General features: G+C 41.3%; 1 protein-coding gene across 1 annotated transcript; it reads left to right on the top strand.

The window, feature by feature from the left end:
* Positions 1–349: 349 nt before the first annotated feature.
* ark2ca (arkadia (RNF111) C-terminal like ring finger ubiquitin ligase 2Ca) lies at positions 350–14,423 on the top strand. Its single transcript, XM_086134843.1, has 8 exons — positions 350–668; positions 7,301–7,601; positions 7,754–7,879; positions 7,985–8,114; positions 8,986–9,090; positions 9,173–9,268; positions 9,356–9,459; positions 10,134–14,423. Exons 1-8 carry the CDS (start codon positions 608–610, stop codon positions 10,249–10,251), a joined length of 1,041 nt encoding a protein of 346 aa, XP_085990969.1. The 5' UTR covers positions 350–607; the 3' UTR covers positions 10,252–14,423.
* The last annotated feature ends 336 nt before the right edge of the window (positions 14,424–14,759 follow it).

Below are 14,759 nucleotides of genomic sequence, written 5' to 3'. Positions count from 1 at the left end.
AGTTGTACATTTACGAGCATAGTGTTGGTGGTACATTTTCAAAATAAAAATGTTTTGTGTAGATTCAAATTAAAATGTTACCAGTACAGTCGGTTTTTTTTTGTTTTTTTGGAAAAGCGTTATTTCCCTTTGTAAAAAAAAAAATAAATAGTCGGTTATTTTTTTACAAGGTCATATTTTGGAAAATAAATCTTTATACCAAATAAAGTTTTCTATTTTAAAAAGTTATATTTGTGATGAAATTCGTATATTATTCTGAGGGCCAACGACTGCTTTTCCATGCAAATATTAACTGTAATCATCTTTCCACTGTGTTAGCGTAAATTCGGGTTACGTTGCCAGTGTAGGAACGGAACTCCGTCGTTAACCGAGTACCACGCGGAGTGTCCATATTAGCAGCCGTTTGAAAAAGCCCAAAGAGGGGCGGTGTAGTGGTTCGGGTCTTGCGCCTCTGCTGGGTCCGGTGATTGGTTGACGTGTTTTCTTTTTCGGGGTGGGGGTCTGCGTACGTTCGCGTGAACCTCACGTTCAGACAGAGGGGGGCGACTGGAGGGGATCACTTCTATGGACCATCTGTCTGCCTCGGCTCAACAAAGGAGGACGCAGGATGGTGTTGGTCCATGTCGGATATCTGGTTCTCCCCGTCTTCGGCTCGGTTAGAAATAGAGGTATGAGCACCTTTCGTTACCTTTTCGGAACCGCTTTTATTAAAAAGATTGAGGGTCGGGGAAGTATTTTCAGAAATTAAATGATAAACAGACACCTGCTCGCGAATGAGCATCGCTAACATTAGCCGCGTTGCTAACTAGCGTCATGTCATTTTCACACATACGTGCCATGGCAAAAATGTTAATTTGAAGGATTCTTTTTCTTTCTTTCTGGGGGTGAAAGCAGCAAATGACCGCACCTGTCAACCCCCCCCCCCATGTTTGCTTTTTATACGTCAACGTCAGCCCTACGACGTGAATATTTTAATATTCATAGCCGCCACAGTGAAGATGACAAGTGACGTGTGTGCCTCGGCTCACTCCCCCCCCCCCCCCCAACCCCGGTCGTCTACTTGCGTCTTTTAGCTCTTTGAAATCGAGAGGAAAACGAAATACTGTACTTAAAAGAACCATTAAAGATTTAGAAATTACAAGTGAATCGACGTCAAAGGGGAGGCCTTCATCTATAATCTTTATGACTACTACAACTGCTGCTGTGACTACTACATGCATACAAGTGTGGCACCGATGATTTCATTGTGCTTTTATTTGTGTTTTCTTTTTTTCCCTGTTCCATAGTATCGAGGCTGGCTCCACATTCCGCATTTCTCAGACCTTTGTGTCCCCTCTCCTCTCCATTGTGTAGCTAACGATCATCTGCTGCTGTCTGCCCGTGTATAGCCTCTGCCTGTTTTTCTATCTGCATCTAGCTGGTTATGTGGTGTGGGGTGGGGGGGGGGGGGGCAAAAAACACACAACTTCTTATCCTTCCATCTTGTTGCTCCTTCTTTTCTACTTGCTCCTTCTTCTTTCTCATTTCCTCTCTTCCATCTGAAGACAAACATTGGCAAAACAAAAATCATGCTCTCTGTTGTGTTTCTTACCAAAGAGTATTTGGGCCACTCGAAAAAAGCACTAGGATTTATTGTCAAGAACAAAAATTAATTAAAAAAATAGTTTACACATTTTCAAAAATAAAGTTGAAATATGAGGATACATGGTGATATTATTGAGAAAAAGCTGCAACTTTTCAAAATTTAAGTCAATAGAAGAAAGTTAGATTTTTGAGAATTAATATTAGTATAAATTTCTATATTTTAGGGAAAAAATGTTTTCAAGGTTAAGGTCATAATATTGAGAGAAAATTCCAGCTATTTTTAAGGAAAAAGAGTGTTTGGAAAAAAATCTTTCACACTACGTCACAATATTGTGAAATGAGAAACCATAGATTTTTGAGAATAATGTCAATATAACGAGGCTTGATTTTGTTGAGAAACATGTAGTTTCTCAAGATTAGAGTCATAATATTAGGAGAATAAAGATGTATATAGTATTGCCTAGTTTCTCCATCTATTTGAATATTTTTGAGAATAAAAGCTTTATTTTTGATCGTAAATTTATGTTTTAAGAAATGGTATTTCAATGTCGTAGCGTACATTTCAAGAGCAAGGTCATGTTTTTGAGTAACATGCTTTCAAAATTAATAATTGTCGACCTTTTTTAGATTTAAGTTGTAAGAATAGGAGTTAATACAGATTTGAAATTAAAAAAAACATTATCTTTTGAAAAATCCAACTAAAAAATGTTAAAATTACCATCATAAAATCGTAATTGTTTTTTTCAGTGCAGCCCAAGTAGTCCTTGGTAGTAACTCAAGAATAACATCTTGTACAGCATCTTGATTGACACAAGTGTCTTTAGTGAATAACCCATACTATCTCGACCGCTGCGAGACATTGTGATTCTCCCATTTTATGTGTCGGTAGATGACATTCAGCTGTAAATTCCTGTAAAGTGGATACATTTTGACACCCACCCCCTCGATAACATCACTCCCCTTCTCCTCCTCCCTTCTCCAAATGCTGCGTCGATCATAGCCAACAGAAGGCTTGATTGAGCTGGCCATCATCGAAAGATGCACCCAGACCCTCCCCCCTAAAACAAACAAAAACATTTTAAATCATCACAAAAAGAACAAGCACAAGTTTTTGATTGGTGTTTTCCCAGCTAGTGAAATCTGGCAGAGATAATAATGCTCACTTTTGATTGAAACAGTCAGAGAGGAATAGCTGAAAAAGTGGCAACCTTTTTTTTTTCTTTTCTTCAATTGCACTGATGATTGCGCCCCAGGAACTACTTCAAAACAAGAGGCTCGGCAAAAAATTGAGCACATTTTTAAACCTACTTTAAGAAAACAATTTTTCAATTCCGAATTCTGTCAATTTTAGATTTTTTTTAAAGGTATTATACAGCAGTAAGAGTTCATAGGGCTCAGTCACAAGTTAACAATTAAATTAAAAAATCTAAATCTAAATATTAAATTCAGAATAGGTAAAAATGTCCATAGGGCTTAATCACAAGTTAATAATTAAATTAAATTAAAAAATCTAAATATAAAATTCATAAAAGGTAAAAATGTTCATAGGGCTCAATCACAAGTTAATAATTAAATTTAAAAATCTAAATCTAAATATAAAATTCATAATGGGTAAAAATGTTCATAGGGCTCAATCACAAGTTAACAATTAAACTAAAAAAATCTAAATATAAATCAGAAATCACATTTTTGTTGGGAGGGAAAATTGTTGTTAGCTAGTGAAGTGTGTCTTATGCCCATATTTAGTTATCTAAACTTTGCCTCGCAACAAGTAATTGGGTGAAAAATAATAGCAATTTTTTAAAACTACATTGTCTAGATAGCACCAAAAAAATAAAACAAATCAAAATCAAAATTCTTATCCTAACTGGCATTCTTAATCAAAACTGAGCTTGATTATCCTCGAAACGACATCCTGATGCAGCTCATATGCTGGATTGTTGACCCAACATTGTGTCCGATGAGCGTGTGCCTATCCAACCTTCCTGCACATTCCCTTCAGTCACCCCCCCCCCCCCCCACATCAAATTGGCACGTTGGACTGTTCATCCAAGCCCCTCCTGTGTTTTTATAGCCAGGCACAGCCTGCGTCACAATGCTATCCATTTTACAGGGGTGTGTATCCTGCGCTGCTGTAGAGCTCCTTTTTTTGAAGAAAGAAAAAAAAATAGAATCCAAATGTCCTTTTGTTTTCTTTAATCAATTCTTTGTTTTGATACCTCCATATTGTTGTATGACTAGGTCCTATAATGCATGGTCCATTTTCTTTTTCTTCTTTTTTTCTCCACATGGAAGAGCAGATTCCAATGTTACTCTCTTGTGTCGAAATGTCCCTGCTGTATTGAACTGTGCTGTAAAAAGCATACACATCTACTCATTGGATGCCGCTTCTGTCGTGTTAACCCTCCAGAGAAGCATGGTCGGGCCTTGCCTTCCGCCTCTTTAATTAATTTGCATGGTATTATTGTGCTTATGCAGGAGCAAATGGCTCTCTATTTTTTTATTATTCTCTCACAGTGCCACACCTATATTTATACTAATATTTTCCAATAAAGACTGTAGTTTTCTTCCTAACCTTCAGTGTGCTTTTTGCTGATTTTTCCATGTCGCCCCCCGCCCCCTCCACACTGCCCTTTTACCCCCACCTTCCTCCTCCTCCTCCTCCCACCACACTGTGCTGTCACTGAGACATTTCCCCTCACTCTTTATGTTCTGCCATTTTTCAGCTGTTCCCCGACAGTCGATGCAACTCGCTGCTGCGCACACTTTGGAATTGGTTATTTTTATGGTAGAAACTCCCAATTGACCCCACCCCACCCCCTATTTTTTCAAAATGATTTCGGAGCGTTTCCCCCCATGAAATAACCGAAATAGAAATGACAGCCACATTTTACAAGCAGCAGTTGACCTCTTGTTTGTATTATTTGGGAAATAATTGTAATGAAACTCCAAGTGGCGGTAAATGGGACCCCCCTTTTTTTTTTGTTTTGTTTTTTAAATTGGCGAATCTTTGAAATGATTTCACACATTTTTTAAGTCATGCTTTTGAATTTTATTTTTAATTTTTACGACTGAGCGTCTTCACATCTTGTTTTGGATAGTGGGGCTGATTTGACCAAAATGGCTGCTTCAAACCAAAATGGTGAACTTCCCTTTTCAGTTTCAGGCATGGGTCCTTGAGAATTTTTTGTGCGTCGTCTTATAATGGACATGTCCACCCTAATTGCGTGTTGATCAGTGAAGATGGTGTCAAGGGTTAATTAAAAAAATAATAAAAATAAATAAATAATAACGATGTCATGCCTTGCCCGCATTAGATGACATTGCAACTTAGCATCACAAAATATGAACCCAACAAAATGGCTTCTTTGAAACACAACTGACTTTTTGTTCCATTTCAGACAAGGTCATTGAAACTTTTTCATGTCACCTTTTATGATCGACGTCCATTTAATGTTGTCTCCATCAGTCAAAACGGTGCCAGGGGTTCAAACTTTTTTGGTGGAATGAAACCTAAAATGACATCTTCAAACCAAAAAGCCTGACGACCTGTTCAGTATTGTGCTTAGTTCCTTGAGACTTTTTCGTGTGTTCTTCAATCATTAGGGGTAAAATTAAATAATTGGGGGTGGAACGGTTCCCAAAAACCACAGTACGTTTCATATCTCGGATTTGTGCTCACGGTTTTCGGTTCCGTTCGGGATGAGTCTACTCTTAAAAATAACAAAAGGCATCAATCTCTTGTATACAGTATGTACCCAGCGTTATTGATCACTATGATCGTTTTTGCATTTAGATAATTTGGTTTTTCTATCTCTGCCTACTACGTATAGTGGCAGTGAACGAATAAATGGTCCTGAATTGGATGACAAAGGGATAACCAACCTGTGTGATAACCAACCTCTTGCCATTCTTGCAGGAAAGTAACTCAACAGCTTCCAGCAAATATATCAGCTTTTTTTTTTTTTTTTTTTTTTTTTACGGAGCACTTTAAAAACAACCACAGCTCAATACAAAGCAGTGGGCCCGCATCATCAAAAACGGTCCAAGAAATTGTAAATATGCCCATTCTGACAGATGCATGCATAACGCGCAGGCTGAGAGAGAGAGAGAAGAGAGCATTGCATGATGGGATAGCGCTGCACCAGACAGCAGAAAGGGATCATGCTGAGGAGAGAGGAGGTGTGATTGTGTGGTTGCAGTGATGGGAGCAGCAGGGAGTAATGGGGGAGGTGTCGGGTGGAGGGGGTGGGCTGGTCATGTCAGACTGCGTCAATTGGGCGTGGGCGGAGCTTTTGGTAAAAATCAGTCAAGTGAGGACACACCATAGGGTGGGCTCCAGAGGGTTGTACTCTGCACCAAATAGATCCAAGGAAAGAATTAAAAGTCTAACGGGCCTCGTTACTGCAGCCACCACTGCAATATGTCAACTATTAATGCCCACAGATAAATGATTTGATATTTACAATAACACAAAGTCTAACGTTTCTGCACCGCTTGCTCAGGCAAATTTGAACAGCGGATTGTTCGTCATTTTAAAGCGCCACGTTGTCCGCAATAGCTCTTCGCCATTTCGACATCGATTCTGCCGTTGCAGTGCGTTTTATTGAATCTTCTGCCATCTAGTGGAAGCTCATCTCAAAGTTCTGCTTGTCAGTATACATCGCTGGCATAGATAGATGAACAAAGAGACACCATTTGATACACACGGCACATTAAAGTGCTGCAAAACAGCGTTTGGGAATCACCGGATTAGATACATCCCATCCCAAAAATGGACACGCACACTGTATCGTATGGGCTATTTTTGATTCCTATGTTGCCATGACAACTATCCGACCGTACTCCAGCTTCTCATTCCACAACCCCCGGGCAGAGCGGTGAGCTACTTGGAAATAATTTGTCCCCTCCGAGGCCTTCTACCTTCCCTTCTGTCTCTCGAGACGCAGCCACCGTCATTGATTATCGAACCCGAGTCAATACAGAGACGATTCAGTGGGACTGCTTTACAATCTCATCGATTCTTCGCTCGAAAGAGACGCAGGAGGCTGCCGACTCTTTATCGACCCGCTCGAGACTATTCGAGGGCTTTCGCCGGACCTCATTTAAATCCAAGTGATTAGAGCGCAGCCCAGTGGTTGTGGTTCACTGTTGCCTCGCAGCAAGGTGGTTCCAGGTTTGAATCTCAACTCGGGCCTGGGCTTAGACACAGTCTAAAAACATTTATCGGAAGCCCTTATGTTAGGTTCTTTGAAGGCCATTTATTGTTAAGTAAAAAAAAAACATCTCTAAATTGTTTTGAATTTTTATTAGCTTCTTTGTATAAGCATTTTCAAAACTAATCGCAAGGCCTGTGGGAAATGTCAAGTCTGTGAATTCTTTACCTATCTGTGTGTTTCTGACACAAGTCATACATGTTTTTTAACTCATTCACTCCCAAAGACGTTTTTAAACGGCTTTTCAGACTTGGTCTAGAATTGACTGGTACTGATTAATATCTCTTCTTGTTTTTTTCCCCCCTCGAGCTGCTGCAACTCCCTTGTGAAGGTGCCAGCAGCCGCTTTAAAAAACAAACAAAAAAAATACAACTATAATACACAATGCGCAAGGGATGAGGAGAAAGCATGTTGGCAGCTGAATGTCTTTTCAGCCTGCCTCCTCCGTGTTTTGTTTGAAGAAAAAAAAAGAAAAAATTGGATGTTTTCTGACCACGCAGGTGCACACTTCACCAGGCACCAACACAGCCATGCTACCTCCTGCCGACATTTTCACCTGGGCGCCCCGCAGGCGCCCATCTCAGCCGAGTTCCCTTTAGGACACGCCGGCCAGCCCGCTCAGACGGGTTTGGCCACCCACCTCCCCCCCGCGCACCATCAACCCCACGCCGCCCTGCCCGCCGCCCCACAATTCCAGGACGTGTCGGGGCCTCCGTTCCTACCTCAGGCCTTACACCAGCAATACCTCATCCAACAGCAGCTTCTTGAGGCGCAGCACCGCCGGATCATCCCACACTCCAGGTGTTTGTTTATTTTATTTTTTTCTTTGGGTGACACATATGACAATTTTGTCTTTTTTGCAAGAGTCGAATTGAGGCATCTGGACACTTGGTTGTTGAAGATTATTTCATTTTACATGCGAAAATGCTTCTTTACCCGCTCACGGCCGACAGAAGGACCCAGGAACGAGTTCCCCTCAACTCCCACCGGCTGCGCTCGGCTTACGAGTACTCCCCACCCCTCCACGCCGCGCCGCCGGTGACACAGCAGCCCAGGTACCTCGCCGAAGGCACCGACTGGTGAGTCAGCAACTTCAAGTGTCGCCGCCGTCGCCGATGCACCCCCGCCGGCTGTTTGCCTGTCACGCCGCGTCGACTTAGCGGCTCGTCTGTCTTGCCCGGCAGGGATCTCAGCGTCGACGCCGGCCTCCCTCACCACCAGTACCACCTCCAGCAGCTGCCGCAACACTACCAGCACTACCTGGCCTCCCCCCGAATGCACCACTTCCCCAGGAACACGTCCTCCGCACAAGTGGTCTGTACTTAACGCTTATTCGGGGTAGTCGGCTAAACATCAAAATCTGCTTGTTTTTTAATTTTTTTTAATTTTAAATACTAGCGCTGGCTCGAGTCCCACTGTGGTATATTTCACAAAGATGGCCGGCGTAGTGTACCATTAATATTTGGCATCTCTGTCTCCCTTAACTCATTCAGTACAAACCAATTCTGAAAAGACGTTTAAAAACGTCTTTGGGAGTAAATGAGTTAAGTGTACCACTTATGATATGACACCCCAAAATATTATTCCAAACTCCTCTTGTAGCACAGCCCCGAAAAAGAAATGAATTCCAGATGATTGGATTGAAAAACAAAACAAAACAAAACACTGTGGTGCATTTATATGCGCACATGCGGCTAAACCTTTTTGCTCCCTGACATACAAAGCTTGATTTTCAGTCAAAATGGATTCAGCATACAAATACTTCCTTGGTACCAGTTTTGTCTATATTGCTAGGAGAAAAATATTTACCGCGCTTCTGAAAGGGCACACAAAATGCAAATAGGTGAGTTTTTCTGCAAACTGCTAGGAAAAGATTCCATAGAAAGAAACAATGAAAAAGTGAATTTGTGAATGGTCACCCATGAATATATGCTGGATGTTTCTGTATTTGTTGTGTTTGCTTCATTTATTTAGTTTGGACCCATTGGTCGATTTGAAAGGGTTTTGGTTGCGTCTTGTAAAGTAAATGTAATACTCCTCTGGTGTTTGTAATGTTGCCAGTTTTTGGACTACTAGTTCAACCGTAATTATTGGGACTCAGTCCTGCTGCGCAACCAAGCCAGACTTTAGCATTGAGCTGTCTCTTAAGTGCAGGAATGTAAAGGAGAGCTCTTGTTTTTGCTAGGTTGTGCATGAAATCAGAAACTACCCATACCCCCAGCTGCACCTGTTGGCACTGCAAAGTCTGAACCCCTCCAGGCATGCTACTGCGGTGCGGGAGAGCTATGAGGTAAAACATGTATCTTATTTAATTTTTTTAAGTTGAGTATTAGAACCTACTGCGTCCGCTCTAACGAACTTGTTTCTTCCAGGAGCTTCTTCAGTTGGAGGACCGTCTGGGCAGCGTAAACAGAGGTGCAGTGCAGACCACCATCGAGCGATTTACCTTCCCACACAAATACAAAAAGGTAACGTCGTGCAAACGGAATGCTAATCAACACAGACGCCTCGTCGGAAGGGCCTTTTGACTCCATCCTTCTGCTTCCCGAGAACAGAGGAAGCCCTTGCAGCTGAAGCTCGGGGAGGAAGAGGAGGAGACGGATGTGGATGAGAAGTGCACCATCTGCTTGTCCATGTTGGAGGACGGCGAAGACGTCAGGTCAGCCAGTTGTCTGACTAAAACGGATTAGTATGACAAAAATATTTCCTATAGGAAATACAGATTACTCGATTTTTGAAGAAGAAAAAAAAAGTGCCCCTGTTTACGCACGTGGGGCAAACCCTTTCAATAATCTCCACTAACAACCCAGGCTAAACTTAGCAAATTTGTTCGTCTCTTTGTCATTTTAAGATAACTTCCTTGATACCAATGACCACTTTCCAAGTAGCTTGCTTAGGGCTTTGGTACCATTTTGTGACAGGGTGATAGAAAGACCACACCAAAAAAAAAAATTGCAGAGAGCTGTGGAGATAAGTCCTTTATTCAGTGAGTAATTCACTATACATGCAAATTAAAGCGCATTTGGTCTATGGATGACACACACGTGATAGTTATAGTCGCTATGCTGCTCAGTATGTAGCCTGCTTTAGCTCCGGCGGCCAAATTTAACAAACTGAACTTGTAAGGGTCCAAGTTGACTTTTTAAGTTGGAGGGGGGGCTTGTGGGGGGGACAGGGCTCGGGTTGCGACATATGTTTGCATCCTCAGCTGTCTCTCGGATTGATGAGTGGGCAGAGCGCATGTCGTTACGCCTGACAGGGCAAAACCCAACTCCCCGTTGGAGTAGCCCGAGTGAGTGAACACCCCCTGCTCGTCGTCCTTGTGTCCCACAGGAGGTTACCCTGCATGCACCTCTTCCACCAAGGCTGCGTGGACCAATGGCTGGCGACCAGCAGGAAGTGTCCAATCTGTCGAGTTGACATCGAGACGCAGCTGCACCCCGACAGCTGATGAGATTTTCCACCCCCTCAGTTTCCTACCACGCTCCTGCTTTCTTCCACACACACCCCCCCCCCCTCCCTCATGGGTGCTTTTGCGAAATGTCTCCTGACTTTTGACGTGACATCTTTTTTTTTTCCCTTCTGGACTCTCGCTTTACTGAGCCAAGCCAGGGAGTAGAAGTGCAGGAGAACTCAATTTCTCGCTCTTCTTGCCCCCTCCCCGTCTTTTTTCTCTCTTTCTATAACACAAGCACATCCGCACACACTAACAAGTCGTGTACACAGGGTTTCATTGTAGCTTGCTGGTTTTACGTGGTGGTGGTGGTGTGGTGCAGGGGTTCTCAAACTTTTTGGGTCCGGGGATCCTTGACAGTGATTTTTTTTTTCTTGTTACAACATCAATTAAACATAATTAACATTTGTAGCCCTAAATGTCTTAGGAATTAAAAAGTTACAGATTTTTGAGGGTGGGAAAAGGTCAGAATTAATGTTATCTCACAGGGGTGGGGGGGATAATTATCTGAATTAGGTTGTATTTTTTTAATTTAAAAAAACTTGTAATCATTTCAAGAAAGTATATGTATTTTGTTGAATAGATTAAAAACTCATAAGTCGTAAGATCAAGTCAAAATATATTAAAGTCCCTGTAAAGTGAAAAGAAATGTCTTCTAAATTTGACACTCAATAGAAAAGACTGTTATCAACCCTGCCAAATTTTAATAATGGAGAAAATAATCGCCGACCATGTCAAATGAGGTCTCAAAATCCTACCTCGCTCTCAAAACGCTTTGTTTGTGTTTTCTGAATGCATCCTTACATTTTTCGGGCTCTGAAAATGTATCCGATTAAAGCCTGCGGTGGCTGGAATATATCCCACCGTGTCGTCATGAGGCTTTCCATTCCGTGATAATAGGTGCTAGCTAGCAGCTAGCTTGCGAGCTAACAGGCTTCTGGCCCTTCTCGTGGCCAGCAAATGGTTGACGGGCTTGTCCGCGGCCTCACCTACTCGCCCTAGAATTTAAATCACGACACAGTCTAGTGTTCTGTACATCGTTGCCTCCAGGGAAAAATTATTTTCAAGTGTAGGCATAGTTAGCCTGCTAACTATGCCTACACTTGAAAATAATTTTTTGTTAGCCTGCTAACTATGCTGTCGGAAATTCACTTTACAGGTTCTTTAGTCAAAGTTTAACTGACAAGGGAAGAAAGTCATACAGTTTTTAACAATTTTTTTTTTTAGAAAAACATACAACTTTATCATCATAGTATTATGCCTTTTCTGATCAGAAATTACTAAAAAAAAATAAGCCTTTTGAAAAAAAATTATTCTAGGAATAATATCGTAAAATAATGACTAATAATTATTGGTCACATTTTTGTGATGCTGCATCACGAGCATATCAGTGCTTTTAATTGGCCCAAGAAGGTAGGGGAGAGCAGGTTTGTTTTATTCCCACTCCAGTATACGACATAATCATTTATTCAAATTATTTACAGATGCCCATGCTTCACCTCATGGACCCCAGGGGGCCCGAGGACCCCAGTTTGAGAACCATTGGTGCAGTGTAGGTGCCTCCGGGCCGTGTAGCATGTCCTTAAAAGCCATGACTTAAACGTCCCATTGCGAGCTTGCTGTCTTTCTAGATTCTCTCTAAGTCTCTTCTTTTTTCTTCTTCCCGAAAAACAAATATGCCGTGTTTACCTTTTATGATCGTAGAGTAGCAGCAAGCAGGTGTGGCGCGCCGCCGCCTCCTTTAATGGGAGCGCCATATGTGGCGTGTTTTAAATATATCGTGCAGTTTTGACGTTTTGCAATATGCTTGTGCCGACACTTCAGGGGACTCTGAGTCAGCAAATCGCCACAGTTCAAATGAAGTCCTATGTTGCAACAGGGTTGCTGAAAGAAAGGTGGAATCTTTCCATGGGAAATACTGGGAATAATTATTTGTTTAATTTAGACATAGGCCAAATCGCCGGTTTGGTGGTTTACGATGGCTTTAAAACATCATGGTTTCAATAATCGTAATTACTATACTGTATATAATTTGTCATTATTATTATTTTCTGTCATGTTTCCCAAATTTCTCAGCTCAGTTCCCCATGGAAAATTTCCAGCCAACTTTCCCGCCTTCTCTTGCGACACAAGCTGCCAAACAAACTGCGCATGCGTGCTTGCCTTGTCGCGCATATTAGCACAACGCTTCCGGTAAACGTGAATTACGGGACGCTTATGATAACACAAAGCCCAAAAAAAATGGACGCTGTCATGCACTGTTGGAGTATAGTAATAGTAGTGGTCGTCGTATACAGGGAGCTTCAGTGCTGTCCTCGTTAGCCGTTTGCTTCAGAACGAAAACTGCATGTGTTTGTGGTGCCGGCAGCTTAAAACTACAAAGGTGGCGTCCTTTTTTTTTCCCTTCAAAGCGAAAGAACAAGCACAGGCTTTTTATTGGCTTCTAAATGAGTGAGTGAATTTTGCGCGACAACCCGCCTCCCTTTTCCTTGTAGTTGCTTTTGCCGATTGCTCTGCTTTATTGCTCTAGAATGTGACATACGACGGAGGCAGCCTCTCTCTCGTAGTGCACAAACAACAACACAACGAATTTACATTTAAACGTGACAACGCCCTTTACGCACTGTGATCGTGGATGATGTGTATAATTTTTTAACCTTTTTTTTTTGTCTTGTGCACTGCCAGTGTCGACACTGCCTCCTCCTGTGATGACGAAGTGTTCATAGTTTACACAGGGTGTTGTCCGTTGAGATGCCTTAAGTATTTAACAATCATAATTTATGACTAACTGTAGATACGGTGGCTATTTAATTTTTTTGAAATCATTTTATTTATTTCGACACACACACGCATAAAATTGCTATGATAAGAAACGATTACCTCATCTTCTTGCTTTGCATGAAGCTGTATGAGAATACGCTAAAGGAATATTTAACAAAAAAAAAAAGAATTATTACTGTTAGCGCTACTGCTGCTGCGCTCTGTCAAAGCCTCCCTTTCCATCTTCCAGTGGTGCTGTGGATCTCGCTGACATTCCATCCCATGCAACACTTGCCAATGCTGTGACATAATATGTAGTGGACAAACTGCGATAGAGTTGACTGGTTCTTTTTTTTTTTGTGTGTGTGTGTTTTGTTTTGTTTTTTGTTTTGTTTTGCACTGTTCAGAGAAGGGACCCCTCTCACTGGCAACTCTGTGCTTTTCAGGATTACTGTATTTTGTTTTTCCTCCTGTTATTTCCACTTGATGAGCCTTTTTGGTCACTTAATTCAATTAGGTCAAGCCAAGATAAGTGAAAAAGCCATAGAGGGACATGAAATCGGGTGAGCATGTCTCATATCAGACAAAAGAAGTGAAAGGACCGTGCCCAGAATTTAACAGGAAGCTGGCCGTTTTGCTTTGATGTTTTTTTATTTTCCCCCCCAAATTCGAAGGTGCAACGGCACATCAACGGCAACCTCTTTTCAGTTCAATGTCCGGAAGCTTTACATCATGTGGAAATAATGATTTCCAAAAAGGCACGATTTTCTTTTCTTCTTTTTCATTTCTCCTTTGAGTTTCCTTTGACAGTGTACAGAAGGTTTTTAAAAGCACAACTGCATGTTTTCTCAGGTTTCAATGCACTGATTCAATGGCTTGAGATTGACGTTTTTTTCTTTTAAGTATACTCCCAAGTATTCATTGCTTTGGTTGAATGCTGACAATGCACGTAAATATCTCTCCCAAAAGAAAAAGAGTGCCAGTGAAAGGGCTGCCGCCATCCTTGTGTATGTGGGGTGTGCGCGTGTGTGTGTGTGGGTGTGTGCGTGTGCGTGTGTGTGCGTGTAAATCTGATCTATCTGCTGTTCTAGCCGTGACTGCGCAATGTTTTTCAATATAGGATATTTTATCTGAACATAGATCTATTTATCATTAATATTCAAGCAATAGTGCGTTAAATGGTGACGCGTGTGCGCGACGTGGATGAGCATATTGTGAATAAGTGTTAGATTCACGCGTGGTGGAATTTTTTTGTACCTTATTTATTCTTACGACTAATGATGATTAATTCAAAAAGTGGCATTGCTAAACCCAAACTTGTTTTTTTTTTGTTTGTTTTGGAATTGTTTCATGGCTTGTATATTATCCTTTTGTATGTGCTCTTTTTGTAATAAAATGGTGAAAAAATGTCCTGCCTTTAGTGGCATGTGTGAATGATACAGTCAGTGTAGTTTGACAAATTACATAAAAAAATGTTTATTACATAATGGAGTAGTAAAATGAGCAAATGGAAAGTCACAAAAATATTTGTCATATTTGACTTGGTTTTGTTAAACTATTCCAAACATTGGTATTAATATGAAAATAAAATATTGTTCTTCTTAGGTCATAAAATGAAAAGAATAAAACAATAAGAAAAAAATTAGAATATTAGAAGAAAATGATTTTTTTTTCCCCCACGGCTTGTTTTTTTTCTTTTCTTCTTTCTCACATGCATGGACACACGGGTGGAAAAAAAGGCCTTA

Source organism: Hippocampus guttulatus, chromosome 17, assembly GCF_054856545.1.
Source record: "Hippocampus guttulatus isolate MCC_2025c chromosome 17, RoL_Hgut_1.0, whole genome shotgun sequence".
Taxonomy (NCBI): Eukaryota; Metazoa; Chordata; class Actinopteri; order Syngnathiformes; family Syngnathidae; genus Hippocampus; species Hippocampus guttulatus.
This window is presented reverse-complemented; position numbering and strand designations above follow the sequence as displayed.